The sequence below is a fragment of the Crinia signifera genome, chromosome 2, assembly GCF_055691185.1.
Source record: "Crinia signifera chromosome 2, ASM5569118v1, whole genome shotgun sequence".
Lineage (NCBI taxonomy): Eukaryota > Metazoa > Chordata > Amphibia > Anura > Myobatrachidae > Crinia > Crinia signifera.
The window spans coordinates 2,333,122-2,347,630 of NC_139218.1; the positions used below are offsets into that span (position 1 = coordinate 2,333,122).

Here is a 14,509-nt window from a genome sequence, read left to right on the forward strand (position 1 = left end):
TTACTTCCTCCCGTTGGTGTGTATATACTGGTGCGCCCCTCCACATTATTTCCTCCCGTTGGTGTGTATATACTGGTGCTCCCCTCCACATTACTTTGTTCCGTTGGTGTGTATATACTGGTGCTCCCCTCCACATTACTTTGTCCCGTTGGTGTGTATATACTGGTGCTCCCCTCCACATTACTTCCTCCCGTTGGTGTGTGTATATACTGGTGCGCCCCCACATTACTTCCTCCCGTTGGTGTGTATATACTGGTGCGCCCCTCCACCTATATTTATGTCATTGGTTGCTATGTACTTTTGCATCCCCTCATTATTTTCTTCCACTAACGGCAATGTTAATGGACGCCAGCCCTACGCTTTGGCTACTCCCTTCACTGTCACAGATAGGGATCTGGGCTCAAGGGACCTGACCAATAGGGGATTCCCTGGTCTCAGCTATAACCACATGTTACTGACTCCACCCACTACGCAGTGTGCGGGGATAATCAATGCCACCACGGATACCTGTTCAGGTCCCCACTGGTCGCTGGCAGAGAGCGGAGCTTGGATACGCTTGATCCGTTACCAGGACAGGCAGAGGACAGACTACGAATGATGATAAAATAATAGTCAGTAAAGTGGCTTTTGTACTTTCCCTGATTTCCCAGTAGGACAGGTTTGCTGTGATCTCAGATTCTTCCTCTCCTTATTGTACTGATCTGCCATGTTGTGTCTGTTCAGGCTCAGGATCCCGGCACTTACACCTTGCGCCAGCTTGCTGCATCTTTCCGAGATGTTCAACTACGGCTGCCCCATGTGTACCCAATTGTGCAATACGATGTTTACTCTCAGGAGCCGCAGCTGAAGGTGGAGCCGCTGAGTGGTGAGTGGCGTTGGGGGAGCCGCTGAGTGGTGAGTGACGTTAGGGGGAGCCACTGAGTGGTGAGTGACGTTGGGGGGAGCCGCTGAGTGGTGAGTGACGTTGGGGGGGGCCGCTGAGTGGTGAGTGGCGTTGGGGGGAGCCGCTGGGTGGTGAGTGGCGTTGGGGGAGCCGGTGAGTGACGTTGGGGGAGCCGGTGAGTGACGTTGGGGGGAGCCGCTGAGTGGTGAGTGACGTTGGGGGGAGCCGCTGAGTGGTGAGTGACGTTGGGGGGAGCCGCTGAGTGGTGAGTGACGTTGGGGGGAGCCGCTGAGTGGTGAGTGACGTTGGGGGGAGCCGCTGAGTGGTGAGTGACGTTGGGGGGAGCCGCTGAGTGGTGAGTGACGTTGGGGGGAGCCGCTGAGTGGTGAGTGACGTTGGGGGGAGCCGCTGGGTGGTGAGTGGCGTTGGGGGGAGCCGCTGGGTGGTGAGTGACGTTGGGGGAGCCGCTGGGTGGTGAGTGGCGTTGGGGGAGCCGGTGAGTGACATTGGGGGGAGCCGCTGAGTGGTGAGTGACGTTGGGGGGAGCCGCTGAGTGGTGAGTGGCGTTAGGGGGAGCCGCTGAGTGGTGAGTGGCGTTGTGGGATCCGCTGAGTGGTGAGTGGCGTTGGGGGAGCCGCTGAGTGGTGAGTGGCGTTGGGGGAGCCGCTGAGTGGTGAGTGGCGTTGGGGGAGCCGCTGAGTGGTGAGTGGCGTTGGTGGAACCGCTGGGTGGTGAGTGACGTTGGGGGGAGCCACTGAGTGGTGAGTGGCGTTGGGGGAGCCGCTGAGTGGTGAGTGGCGTTGGGGGAGCCGCTGAGTGGTGAGTGGCGTTGGGGGAGCCGCTGAGTGGTGAGTGACGTTGGTGGAACTGCTGGGTGGTGAGTGACGTTGGGGGGAGCCACTGAGTGGTGAGTGACGTTGGGGGGAGCCACTGAGTGGTGAGTGGCGTTGGGGGAGCCGGTGAGTGGCGTTGGGGGGAGCCGCTGAGTGGCGTTGGGGGGAGCCGCTGAGTGGCGTTGGGGGGAGCCGCTGAGTGGCGTTGGGGGAGCCGCTGAGTGGCGTTGGGGGAGCCGCTGAGTGGCGTTGGGGGAGCCGCTGAGTGGCGTTGGGGGAGCCGCTGAGTGGCGTTGGGGGAGCCGGCGAGTGGCGTTGGGGGAGCCGGCGAGTGGCGTTGGGGGAGCCGGCGAGTGGCGTTGGGGGAGCCGGCGAGTGGCGTTGGGGGAGCCGGCGAGTGGCGTTGGGGGAGCCGGCGAGTGGCGTTGGGGGAGCCGCTGGGTGGTGAGTGACGTTGGTGGAACCGCTGGGTGGTGAGTGGCGTTGGGGGAGCCGCTGAGTGGTGAGTGGCGTTGGGGGAGCCGCTGAGTGGCGGTGGTGGAACCGCTGGGTGGTGAGTGGCGGTGGTGGAACCGCTGGGTGGTGAGTGGCGGTGGTGGAACCGCTGGGTGGTGAGTGGCGGTGGTGGAACCGCTGGGTGGTGAGTGGCGTTGGTGGAACCGCCGGGTGGTGATTGGCGTTGGTGGAACCGCTGGGCGGTGAGTGGCGTTGGTGGAACCGCTGGGCGGTGAGTGGCGTTGGTGGAACCGCTGGGCGGTGAGTGGCGTTGGTGGAACCGCTGGGTGGTGAGTGGCGTTGGTGGAACCTCTGGGTGGTGAGTGGCGTTGGTGGAACCGCTGGGTGACGTCTGAGATCTTAGCATATTTAGGCAGCTGGATCTGTACCTGGCAGGACGTGGGCACCACACATATGTCAGTAACTTACTAACATCCCTCTCATTCATATCACAGAATGCCTCCTGGCTGGTGTTCCACAGAAGTTAAAGTTTACGGTGACGACTGGACATTATCTGGTGAAACCAGGCGACACCCTGCAGCTGAATAATGCTGATACTATGCCCATAATTGCCAGGCCGGACTCTGCAGCATCCATCTATCAGAACAGCCATGGTGAGCACAGTGACCCTACTAGGGTCTCCCTTTCCCTCCGTCCATTCCTTTACCACGAGCTGGATAAACATCCAATAGAAGTGGAGCTTGTCACAGACCACTTAGTCCCATCGCATGATGTGCTGAGGAGACCTCAGCAGTGAGTGCAATCAGGTTCTCCCATACTTGCCGCCTGTACTAGGTGCGGATATACGTACGCGGAACAGGAAGACTGTATAGATGGCATCACACTGTATTACGGCCTGGCCCCCCTGCCATTCTCTGTGGTAGCGCTCCATGCATCTGTGATTTTAGCCCCATGCCAGTCTCTGTTGTAGTGCCCCCCGTGTGTGTCCCCTTGCCAGTCTCTGTGGTAGTGCCCCATATCTCTGTGGTTAGTGCCCCTTGCCAGTCTCTGTGGTAGTGCCCCGTGTCCCCCCTGCCAGTCTCTCTGTACCATGCTTGATGTTCTCTCGCACCTCTCTGGTTCTCTTGTGTGCAGGTGAAGTGTCTGTCGGTGCTCTGAGTATCCACCGCTCTGATAAAGTGACGAGCATCTCTCTGCCTCCGGCCCCTCCATACCATCTCATGGAGTTTGAGTTGGACGTGCTGTCCCTGTTACCGGATGGAGGCCAGTTAGTAAACGGCGAGGTTCCTCGGAGGGAAAAGGAGCCCCAGGATAGTGATGGTGTCGGCATCACGGAACAGCGGGTGGGTGACCGGCTGGAGGGTGGGGCTGTACGTCTGTATCGGGTGGGTGTCCTTTTGGAGGGCGGCGCTGTACGTCTGTATCGGGTGGGTGACCTACTGGAGGGCGGGGCTTTTCGTCTGTAGCGGGTCGATGACCGGCTGGAGGGCGGGGCTGTACGTCTGTAGCGGGTGAATGACCGGCTGGAGGGCGTGGCTGTACGTCTGTAGCGGGTGGGTGACCGGCTGGAGGGCGGGGTTGTACGTCTGTAGCTGGTGGGTGACCGGCTGGAGGGCGGGGCTGTACGTCTGTAGCGGGTGGGTGACCGGCTGGAGGGCGGGGCTGTACGTCTGTAGCGGGTGGGTGACCGGCTGGAGGGCGGGGCTGTACGTCTGTATCGGGGGAGGGCGGGGCTGTACGTCTGTATCTGTGGGGAGGGCGGGGCTGTACGTTTATAGACCCATGTGCATGGCTGACTTGACTTTATTTTTGCAGGTTTCCGTGGAATGTCCGTGGTCCATATATTCCACCATCATCAGTCTGACGTTCCACCTTCCTCTACGAGCTCAGCACACATTGCTCTCCTCTGGGACAAGGTGACATCACTAACGTCTAGTATATAGGGGCCCACTGGCTGCTGTGCTGACCTTATCCGCGTCTCCAGCACCCCCTTCCCTGGTAGTGCGTCCTGTGTGTGATATAACGCTATGCAATTGTTGGGTCAGCATGGCGAGCGCAGCGACCTTTTCTAGGGGTGAACCTATGACCCATACGTGATATAACTGGGTTTAGCGGGCGCTGTTCTCCTGCAGTGCCAGCGGGCGGTGCTCTCCTGCAGTGCCAGCGGGCGGTGCTCTCCTGCAGTGCCAGCGGGCGGTGCTCTCCTGCAGTGCCAGCGGGCGGTGCTCTCCTGCAGTGCCAGCGGGCGGTGCTCTCCTGCAGTGCCAGCGGGCGGTGCTCTCCTGCAGTGCCAGCGGTTTGTGTTACATTCCTCTTCTCCATCTCTCCCAGGAAATACATCCAGGTCTGTGTGGAGAACACCTGTGACTTTCATTTCCAGGTGTCTGACAGCTGCCTTACGTCCTCCCAGGAGCTGCAGTTCCGTCCTTTGCACTCCGCAGACAGCCAGGTAACTCCCACAATGCACTGCACCATACCGGACATAGGTCTGTCACCCCAGCAGGTAACACCCACAATGCACTGCACCCTACCGTACAGAGGTCTGTCACCCCAGCATGTAACCCCCACAATGCACTGCACCATACCGTACAGAGGTCTGTCACCCCAGCATGTAACTCCCACAATGCACTGCACCATACCGTACAGAGGTCTGTCACCCCAGCCGGTAACACCCGCACTGCACCATACCGTACAGAGGTCTGTCACCCCAGCAGGTAACACCCACAATGCACTGCACCCTACCGTACAGAGGTCTGTCACCCCAGCCGGTAACACCCTACTGCACCATACCGTACAGAGGTCTGTCACCCCAGCAGGTAACACCCACAATGCACTGCACCCTACCGTACAGAGGTCTGTCACCCCAGCAGGTAACGCCCACAGTGCACTGCACCATACCGTACAGAGGTCTGTAACCCCAGCAGGTAACGCCCACAGTGCACTGCACCATACCGTACAGAGGTCTGTCACCCCAGCAGGTAACCCCCACAGTGCACTGCACCCTACCGTACAGAGGTCTGTCACCCCAGCCGGTAACACCCTACTGCACCATACCGTACAGAGGTCTGTCACCCCAGCAGGTAACACCCACAATGCACTGCACCCTACCGTACAGAGGTCTGTCACCCCAGCAGGTAACGCCCACAGTGCACTGCACCATACCGTACAGAGGTCTGTCACCCCAGCAGGTAACGCCCACAGTGCACTGCACCATACCGTACAGAGGTCTGTCACCCCAGCAGGTAACCCCCACAGTGCACTGCACCATACCGTACAGAGGTCTGTCACCCCAGCAGGTAACCCCCACAGTGCACTGCACCATACCGTACAGAGGTCTGTCACCCCAGCAGGTAACGCCCACAGTGCACTGCACCATACCGTACAGAGGTCTGTCACCCCAGCAGGTAACGCCCACAGTGCACTGCACCATACCGTACAGAGGTCTGTCACCCCAGCAGGAATCGCCCACAGTGCACTGCACCATACCGTACAGAGGTCTGTCACCCCAGCAGGAATCACCCACAGTGCACTGCACCATACCGTACAGAGGTCTGTCACCCCAGCAGGAATCGCCCACAGTGCACTGCACCATACCGTACAGAGGTCTGTCACCCCAGCAGGAATCGCCCACAATGCACTGCACCATACCTTACAGAGGTCTGTCACCCCAGCAGGAATGCCCACAGTGCACTGCACCCTACCGTACAGAGGTCTGTCACCCCAGCAGGAATGCCCCACGTCACTGTACTGTGTATAGACTGATAAACCTGGAGTGTAGGGAAGCTCCCAGACCTGTAGTATAGTGAGGAGATTGTATCCAGGGGTAAGAGTGACAGCGGACTGTACAGCACACACTGGCTTTATACATTATACAGGGACTTTGCGGTAGAGTAAGGCCTGTTTCTTCTGCGGCAGACGTCAGGGGCCACAGGGATTACTGTGGGTAGAGTGGATCAAGAACCATTCCAGCACCAGAAAGGTTAAGCTTGTTGGCTGTTCCCAGGACAGCTCAGCTCCTCCCCTCCTCTACCCCGCCTCCAGGCCAGGCTCCTCCCCTCCTCTACCCCGCCTCCAGGCCCAGCTAGTTTCAGTGTTAGATGTGCTGGCAGGAGACCACACGCACATTATAGAGAGGGGCAGCCTTATGCAACCTTACTTCTTATTTTTACATTGACACCTTGTCAGTGACAGGGCAGCAGCGCTGAGGGTCTGTTAGACACCTGTGCTGCCGCCCCATCACCTGGGCCTGGCAGCCGCACACCACACAAGGTGGCTGCCCCAGAGGAGGTGTATCCGGGTGGCACAGGGGGACCGACCGCGGTCACTGGACACCGGGTAACATGCTGGAATGGCTGAAACAGCCCGGGGGGGACACCACCAGGCTGCGCTAGCAAGCGGCCGGACCACCAGGGATCGTGTGTGGGCAGCAGTGCCGGATCCCCGCCATTTATGCCATGCTTTCCTCTGTATTACTGCAGAGTGACAGAGAGATATTTAGATCTCTGCACTAATATAGCCTTAAGCTCCATACACACTGGGCGACTTTGAGGTGAAAGTCGCTCAAAACAGCAGGTTTGAGTGGCTTTCAGCTGAAAGCCGCCCAGTGTGTATGGCCTGGTGATGAGCGGTGAGTGCTGCTGCGCGCTCCCGCAACATCGCCGGGAAAGCCGTTCATCTGCTGGTTATACCAGGACGGCTTTGCATATCGCTCCGCTATGTGTATGGACCTTTACAGGTGCATCTCCTGCCCCCCCCCCTCCTTTCTTACAGAAAGATACACTGTGTGATTGTTGCAGTTTGCAGACAGCTAGGTCATACAGAGGACAGCAGGCAGCTATAGCCTTGCTGTGCTGCTGTTACCATGTTGCAGCATATCACATGCTATGATGAGGTCACACTTGGGGTGACACAGAGGTCACTGCCTTACTTTGATGCCATGCTCAGACATACTATAAAGGTCCATACGCACCCGGTGACTATGCCCATCGTGTATGGCAGTGATGATCACTATCTTCGCTGCAGGGAAAGCCGCTCAGTGCATACACACTGAGCGGCTTTCACTCTGCCCGGTGCCAACGGAGGGGGGAGGATGGCGTTGCGTAGCGCAGAGCTTTGCATAGCTGTCCTGAAGGACGCTCATCTGCTGGCATAACCAGCAGATGAATGGCTTTCCCGGTGATGTTGCGGGAGCGCGCAGCACCGCTGGGGCACACACACTGGGCGGCTTTGAGCTGAAAGCCGCTCAAACCTGCTGTTTTGAGTGACTTTCAGCTCAGTCGCCCAGTGTGTATGGGCCTTTAGGCTTGTAACACTGCAGTGTACACATACGGAGCTTGTTGTGGTGTGTACACTTGGTACAGTCCAGCGTGGGATTGGACTATGTAGTCGGCTTTTTACCTTGCGATCACGATGCGCCCTCCCGGCAGGGCAGCAAGGACTATATGGTGGACGTCTAATGCAGATAGCACATGAGTTGGCTTATGTTTCCATAGCAGAGGAATCTGACAGTGTGTGCACACCATTACAGTTCTGGTCCAGACACTTGTAAAGTGTAAAAGACTTATGCAACTTTTCAAACTCTGTCGGCCATAGTCCAGGTCTGTTTTAGCTGCCGTCATCCAGACTACCATGGGTTATTTCATGCTCTGACTGGGCACTATGGCAAACGTCACCAACAGTGGACTCTGAAGTGCAATTTCTCCACAGAATAACCGGCCGCGGGACTGAAAGGATAGCCCCGGCCGCCCGGACAGACAAAGGGCGCTTGGCGCCAAATTCAAAACACACTCACTGTTTGTTTATTTGTGTTGGGCACCGCAGCCCCGGTCCCCCACCGACCGCAGACACCCTCCGGCTCCCGGCGTGCAGCTCAGGCGACGAGGCACAGCCATTAAACCCTGACATGCCAGGGGCAGTGCATGGTGACTGCGCCACACTGCCCTGGGCTCCAGTGGGGTGTGGGTGCGCCGCAGCCCAGTTCAGAGGCTGCGGCGGGCAGCACCAAAGTTTAACCCCCAGCGCGCTGGGCTAGGGAGAAGCGGCTGTGCCGCAGAAGCCCCAGGCGCTTGGGGGAGAGGCTGTGCGCATTCCCAGCATGGAGGAAGGGGCCCTGCAGCCAGGATGGCTTTCCTGGGCTGCAGGGTTAAGGGAGCCCAGTGCGGCGCACTGGGCACCATGTATAATAAACACTGCACATTGTCACATGAAAATGAACCACTGATATGTAATGTATTGCACAGCACTGAGCTGGGACTACATGCTGCAGGGGGATGAAGCCTGTGCAGGGGCACAGGCTTGGTACAATGTATGTAATGGAAACAATGTATTTGAAATGTATTGTGAATGTAAAATGCACTTACTGTACTGCTGTGTCCCATGGGGTCCAGAGTCCTGTGTGGGCTGCTCGGTTCCCCCCAGACTTTATCCCAAAAACGGAATGCTTTCCCAGACAGTCTCCAAGCTGGGAGCTGCAGGGATGGTAGCCGGGAACCTCAGCTTTCCAACAAGCTGAGTAGTTCCCTGGAGCTCCATGGGGCTCTCCGTCAGCGGGCAGGGGCATCAGGGCTGCCCATCTCTTGGGTGGATGCAGCTGTGGATGTGCAGTACGGATGGTGTAATGGTTAGCATTACTACCTCACCACACTGAGGTCATGGGTTCGCTTCTCGCCATGGCCCTAACTTTGCGGAGTTTGTATATTCTCCCCGTACTTGCGTGGGTTTACTCCAGGTACTCCGGTTTCCTCCCACAAACCATTTGGTTTCTCAGTTCTTACAGTTCTAAATTATGTTGGCGGAGTAACACTGGCTGCAGCTTTTAGAATTAATAGCTAATATGGCCTTGACTACGCATCCCTTGAGGGACGCAATCTCACTTTGGTAAAAGTTTTGCCGGTTGCCAATGTTGACGGCCGTGTTCACTTCAGTGCCATCATATGCCATATACCAATTTGCTGCCTCTTATTTGTATGACCTATGGGTACTTGTTTCCTAGCACGGTGCGCCCACTAAGCTATTTACTTAGTGGGCTATTCTGCCTAGTGAAATCGCATCGCATATGCCATTTTAGGGCCATGCGATGCAATTTTCCTATATAATTTGTTCACTGCTCTCTTTGCCCCGGGCCATTGCATTACATCTGCCACAAAATCGCATGTGATTTTATAGGGTGTGTGATGCCATGACATTAGGTATACAGTAATACGATTGTATGTCCCAAAAATAGGTTTAACGCAGGTTTAACGCAGTCATAGTCATACACTGCAAAAACTGTGGCTTTTATCAACCACTAGGGTGGCACTTGGACTGGGGTGGCCATGGCGGAGGCCTCCCGCATCTTCCAATTTCGGCCTTGGCAATCTTTATTCTGGGGGTCCTCAATTGGGAGGCGGACTTTCTCAGCCGTCACACTCTGGATGCCGGCGAATGGACCCTCCCTTTGGAGGCGTTCCTGTGGTTGGTAGACCATTGGGCAGACCAGCGGTGGATTGATGGCCTTACGCCACAATCACCAGGTCACCCAGAACGGGTCCAGGTCGTGAGACCTAGCGGCTTGCAGGGTCAACACACTGTCAGCCCCGTGGCCGTTCGTTCTGAGGTATGCCTTTCCCCATCTCACTACTTCATATGTTAAAGACAGAGGGGGGGGGGGGGTGGTCACTTTGGTCCTGGTGCTCCTGCATGGGCCCAGGAGGATCTGGTTCTCGGATTTGCAGGCCCTGTCAGGTGCTCCTCCGATCCGTCTGCCTTTATGGCCAGAACCGCTCACAGGACTGTTGAGAAAATCCTTTACTTCAAGGGTCATATCACTATACTCAGGGCCCGTCAGCCTTCTTTGGCTGATTCTTATCGCATCTAGCGGGCTTATTTTTCCTGGTGTCCCTCTTGTAGGTTTAGTCCCAGGACTTACCATTTGTCTAGGATTTTTTTCCTTTTGATAAAAGAACTTGGAGGCTGGCCTCCACCTGTCTTCTTTAAAGGTGCAGGTCTCGGCTCTCTCCATTCGATGGGCTTTGTTGCACGATCTCAGCTTCTTCTGGCAGGGGGTCCTGCGAATCCAACCTCCATTTGTTATCCCGGTTCGGTGGGATATTTCTCTTGATTCTTTAGGCCCATCAGGGTGCCCCTTTGACCTCTTGCGGTAGGTGGCCCTTTGCTGGCGTACCTGGACAACGGTTCTCCTGTTGGCCATTGCTTCGGCCATGAGGGTGTCTGCCTGGTCGGCTCTGTCCTGTCAATCTCCTTTTCTAGGTTTTTTGAACCGTTACTTTACTCCTCACAAGGTGGTTCCTGAATTTCAGGTCATCCAGGAGATAGTGATCCCTGTCCTTTTGTAGGCTGGAGGTCTCTCCTAGGCAGTATTCCCTGGATGTCGCCTGTGCTTTGCACATCTATGTACGTCACTCTGGAACACTTCAGTGATCTGACTCTCTCTTTGTCCACTGAAGATTTCCGAAGAGGGGTTGGCCTGCTACCATGCAGACTATTACTATTGACAGCCGATAGCTGCTGTCGGTTATCAAGCAGGCTTCCTTGGCCACCTCCCTCCCGGTTCTTCTTAGGGTCCGGGCTCATTCCACTATGTCTGTGGGTGCGTCTTGGGCTGTTACGGGTGGTGCAAGTGCAGAGCAACTTTGCAAAGTCCTCCGCTAATGCTTTCTTACTCTTTTTTTGCGTTCAACACGTTAGCCTCCCAAGACTCAGCATTTGGCCAGAGTATACTGGCAGCGGCACTGGCGCGTCCCCACCCTTAGGTGGCTTGTTTAGGACGTCCCACTGTAATCCCTGTGGCCCCTGACGTCTGCTACAGAAAAAAAAACAAGATTTTTGTTTTACCTGGCAAATCTTTCTTTGAGGATGTCGGGGCCACAGGGATCCCTCCCTGCTGCGCCTGCTTCATTTGTCTTGCAGTTCATAGTGGATTTGAGTGAACTTAGTTAATAGTTCCTCCGTTGAGGGTACTTACACATGTTACAGTTTCTCTGTTGAGGAAACACACACACACATGTTTAAATGTTTCTGTATGGGTTTCTCTTCCTTCTCTCTTGTCTCCTGCCTGGCTTGGTACAAACTGAAACTAGCTGGGCCTGGAGGTGGGGTAGAGGAGAGGAGGGGCTGGACTGTCCTAAGAACAGTCAAGAAGTTTAACCTTTCTGGTGCTGGAATGGTCACTCATTGGCTCTCTACACACTGTAATCCCTGTGGCACCTGACGTCATTGAAGAAAGAGATTTAACAGGTAAGACATAAATCTCGTTATTGTGTGCACTCTGAAGTAGAGCATCATCCCAGCTCTGAGCATACTGTAATTCTCACATCATCTCACAGATACTATGTAGAGGAGAGAGAAGAGCATACATTATACCTGCCCTAGTTACCCCACTTCTTCTCCTCACTGGAGTTGCCCCATTTCACATGGTCTCGTCACCAGCCCCAGTGCCTACATGTCCTCCTCCATCCTCACTGTGTGAATAACCATGTCATATTTCCCCAGGATATCCAGAGCCGGCAGTGTCTGTTCTATGTCTGGGAGGTGACATGGCGACAAGGTCTCCCTGCATTGCTTCCTTGCAGCTTCTCTGTCCGCTTCTACCCAATACCTCTGCCACAGACCTGCAGCCACCTCCAGCCCTTCACCTACCACTTTCACCTGGAACACTTTTATGTGAGTAGCAGTCCTAGAGTCTGCCATGTCTATGTACTGAGGATGTCTTCATAGGTGTCTCCTAGAGCCGGCCATGTCTATGTACCGAGGATTTCTTCATAGGTGCCTCCTAGAGCCAGCCATTTATTTACTGAGGATGTCTTCATAGGTGTCTCCTAGACCCGACCATGTCTATGTACTGAGGATGCCTTCATAGGTGTCTCCTAGAGCCGGCCATGTCTATGCACTGAGGATGTCTTCATAGGTGCCTCCTAGAGCCGGCCATGTTTAGTACTGAGGATGTCTTCATAGGTGTCACCTAGAGCCGGCCATGTCTATGTACTGAGGATGTCTTCATAGGTGTCACCTAGAGCCAGCCATGTTTATGTACTGAGAATGCCTTCATAGGTGTCTCCTAGAGCCGGCCATGTCTATGAACCGAGGATGTCTTCATAGGTGCCTCCTAGAGCCGGCCATATCTTTGTACCGAGGATGTCTTCATAAGTACCTCTTAGAGCTGGCCATTTATGTACTGAGGAGGCCTTCATAGGTGTCTCCTAAAGCCGACCATGTCTATGTACTGTGGATGTCTTCATAGGTGCCTCCTAGAGCAGGCCATTTATGTACTGTGGATGTCTTCATAGGTGTCTCCTAGACCCGACCATGTCTATGTACTGCGGATGTCTTCATAGGTGTCTCCTAGAGCCGGCCATGTCTATGTACTGCGGATGTCTTCATAGGTGTCATCTAGAGCCCAACAGATCTATGTACTGCGGATGTCTTAATAGGTGTCTCCTAATGTCGACCATGTCTATGTACTGAGGATGTCTTCATAGGTGTTACCTAGAGCTGGCCATGTCTATGTACCGAGGATGTCTTCATAGGTGCCTCCTAGAGCCGGCCATTTATGTACTGTGGATGTCTTCATAGGTGTCTCCTAGACCCGACCATGTCTATGTACTGAGGATGCCTTCATAGGTGTCTCCTAGAGCCGGCCATGTCTATGCTCTGAGGATGTCTTCATAGGTGCATCCTAGAGCCGGCCATGTTTATGCTCTGAGGATGTCTTCATAGGTGCATCCTAGAGCCGGCCATGTTTATGTACTGAGGATGCCTTCATAGGTGTCTCCTAGAGCCGGCCATGTCTATGCTCTGAGGATGTCTTCATAGGTGCCTCCTAGAGCCGGCCATGTCTATGTACTGAGGATGTCTTCATAGGTGCCTCCTAGAGCCGGCCATGTCTATGCACTGAGGATGTCTTCATAGGTGCCTCCTAGAGCCGGCCATGTCTATGCACTGAGGATGTCTTCATAGGTGCCTCCTAGAGCCAGCCATGTTTATGTACTGAGGATGTCTTCATAGGTGTCTCCTAGAGCCGGCCATGTCTATGTACTGAGGATGTCTTCATAGGTGTCACCTAAAGCCAGCCATGTTTATGTACTCAGGATGCCTTCATAGGTGTCTCCTAGAGCCAGACAGATCTATGTACTGAGAATGCCTTCATAGGTGTCTCCTAGAGCCAGACAGATCTATGTACTGAGAATGCCTTCATAGGTGTCACCTAGAGCCAGCCATGTTTATGTACTCAGGATGCCTTCATAGGTGTCACCTAGAGCCAGCCATGTTTATGTACTCAGGATGCCTTCATAGGTGTCTCCTAGAGCCAGACAGATCTATGTACTGAGAATGCCTTCATAGGTGTCTCCTAGAGCCAGCCATGTCTATGAACCGAGGATGTCTTCATAGGTGCCTGCTAGAGCCGACCATATCTTTGTACTGAGGATGTCTTCATAAGTGCCTCCTAGAGCTGGCCATTTATGTACTGAGGATGTCTTCATAGGTGTCTCCTAGACCCGACCATGTCTATGCACTGAGGATGTCTTCATAGGTGTCTCCTAGAGCCGGCCATGTCTATGTACTGCAGATGTCTTCATAGGTGTCTCCTAAAGCCGACCATGTCTATGTACTGCGGATGTCTTCATAGGTGTCTCCTAGAGCCGGCCATGTCTATGTACTGCGGATGTCTTCATAGGTGTCTCCTAATGTCGACCATGTCTATGTACTGACTATGACTTCAGAGGTGTCTCCTAGAGCCGGCTATGTCTATATCTAGAGGAAGTCTTCATAGGTGCCTCCTGGAGCCGGTCATATATATGTACTGAGGATGACTTGAGAGGTGTCTCCTAGAGCCGGCCATGTCTATATCTAGAGGAAGTCTTCATAGGTGCCTCCTGGAGCTGGTCATCTATATGTACTGAGAATGACTTCATAGGTGTCTCCTAGAGTTGGCCTTTTAGAACCAGCACTTCTTCCTTGTGCATACAGCCTGTTATAGGGGCACTATGGTTCGGAGACTAATGTACAGTGTCACACGTGGTATTGAGGCTCTCAGTACCTGTCAGCATTGGCTGATAGAACTTCTGTCTGTTTTGTGTGTAGGACAGATGCAGCTATTGGAAGATGGGCTGGTTATATTTGTCGGTGGTGACACTAATGCATGGGTGTTCTCTCCTCCACCAGACGCTGTACACAGTGCATGCTGAAATCTCACCGCCTGCAGGGAATGAGTATTGTAAGATGGGATCTCTATGCTCCCTAGAAGTTTGCATCACGCGGCTGTGTGACCCTCCAGAGGCGGACAAGGAGGAGACTGTGACAGACTGTGATGGTTACAGCAGCACTCAGCTCTTCTACCAGG

The 14,509-nt window shown here is 54.8% G+C and overlaps 1 protein-coding gene across 3 annotated transcripts in view; it reads left to right on the forward strand.

Moving 5' to 3' along the window:
- The window catches only part of TRAPPC10 (trafficking protein particle complex subunit 10), a 90,407-nt gene that overhangs the window by 60,786 nt on the left and 15,112 nt on the right, over nucleotides 1-14,509 (forward strand). For all 3 annotated transcript variants that reach the window (XR_014470217.1, XR_014470218.1, XM_083171440.1), the window contains exons 15-21: nucleotides 724-865; nucleotides 2,667-2,825; nucleotides 3,307-3,515; nucleotides 3,988-4,088; nucleotides 4,504-4,621; nucleotides 11,662-11,832; nucleotides 14,332-14,509. Coding sequence is in view for 1 of the 3 variants with exons in the window: in XM_083171440.1 (XP_083027566.1) it covers nucleotides 724-865; nucleotides 2,667-2,825; nucleotides 3,307-3,515; nucleotides 3,988-4,088; nucleotides 4,504-4,621; nucleotides 11,662-11,832; nucleotides 14,332-14,509 (1,078 nt within the window). In the remaining 2 variants the exon portion in view is untranslated. The remainder of the gene's footprint in view (nucleotides 1-723; nucleotides 866-2,666; nucleotides 2,826-3,306; nucleotides 3,516-3,987; nucleotides 4,089-4,503; nucleotides 4,622-11,661; nucleotides 11,833-14,331) is intronic.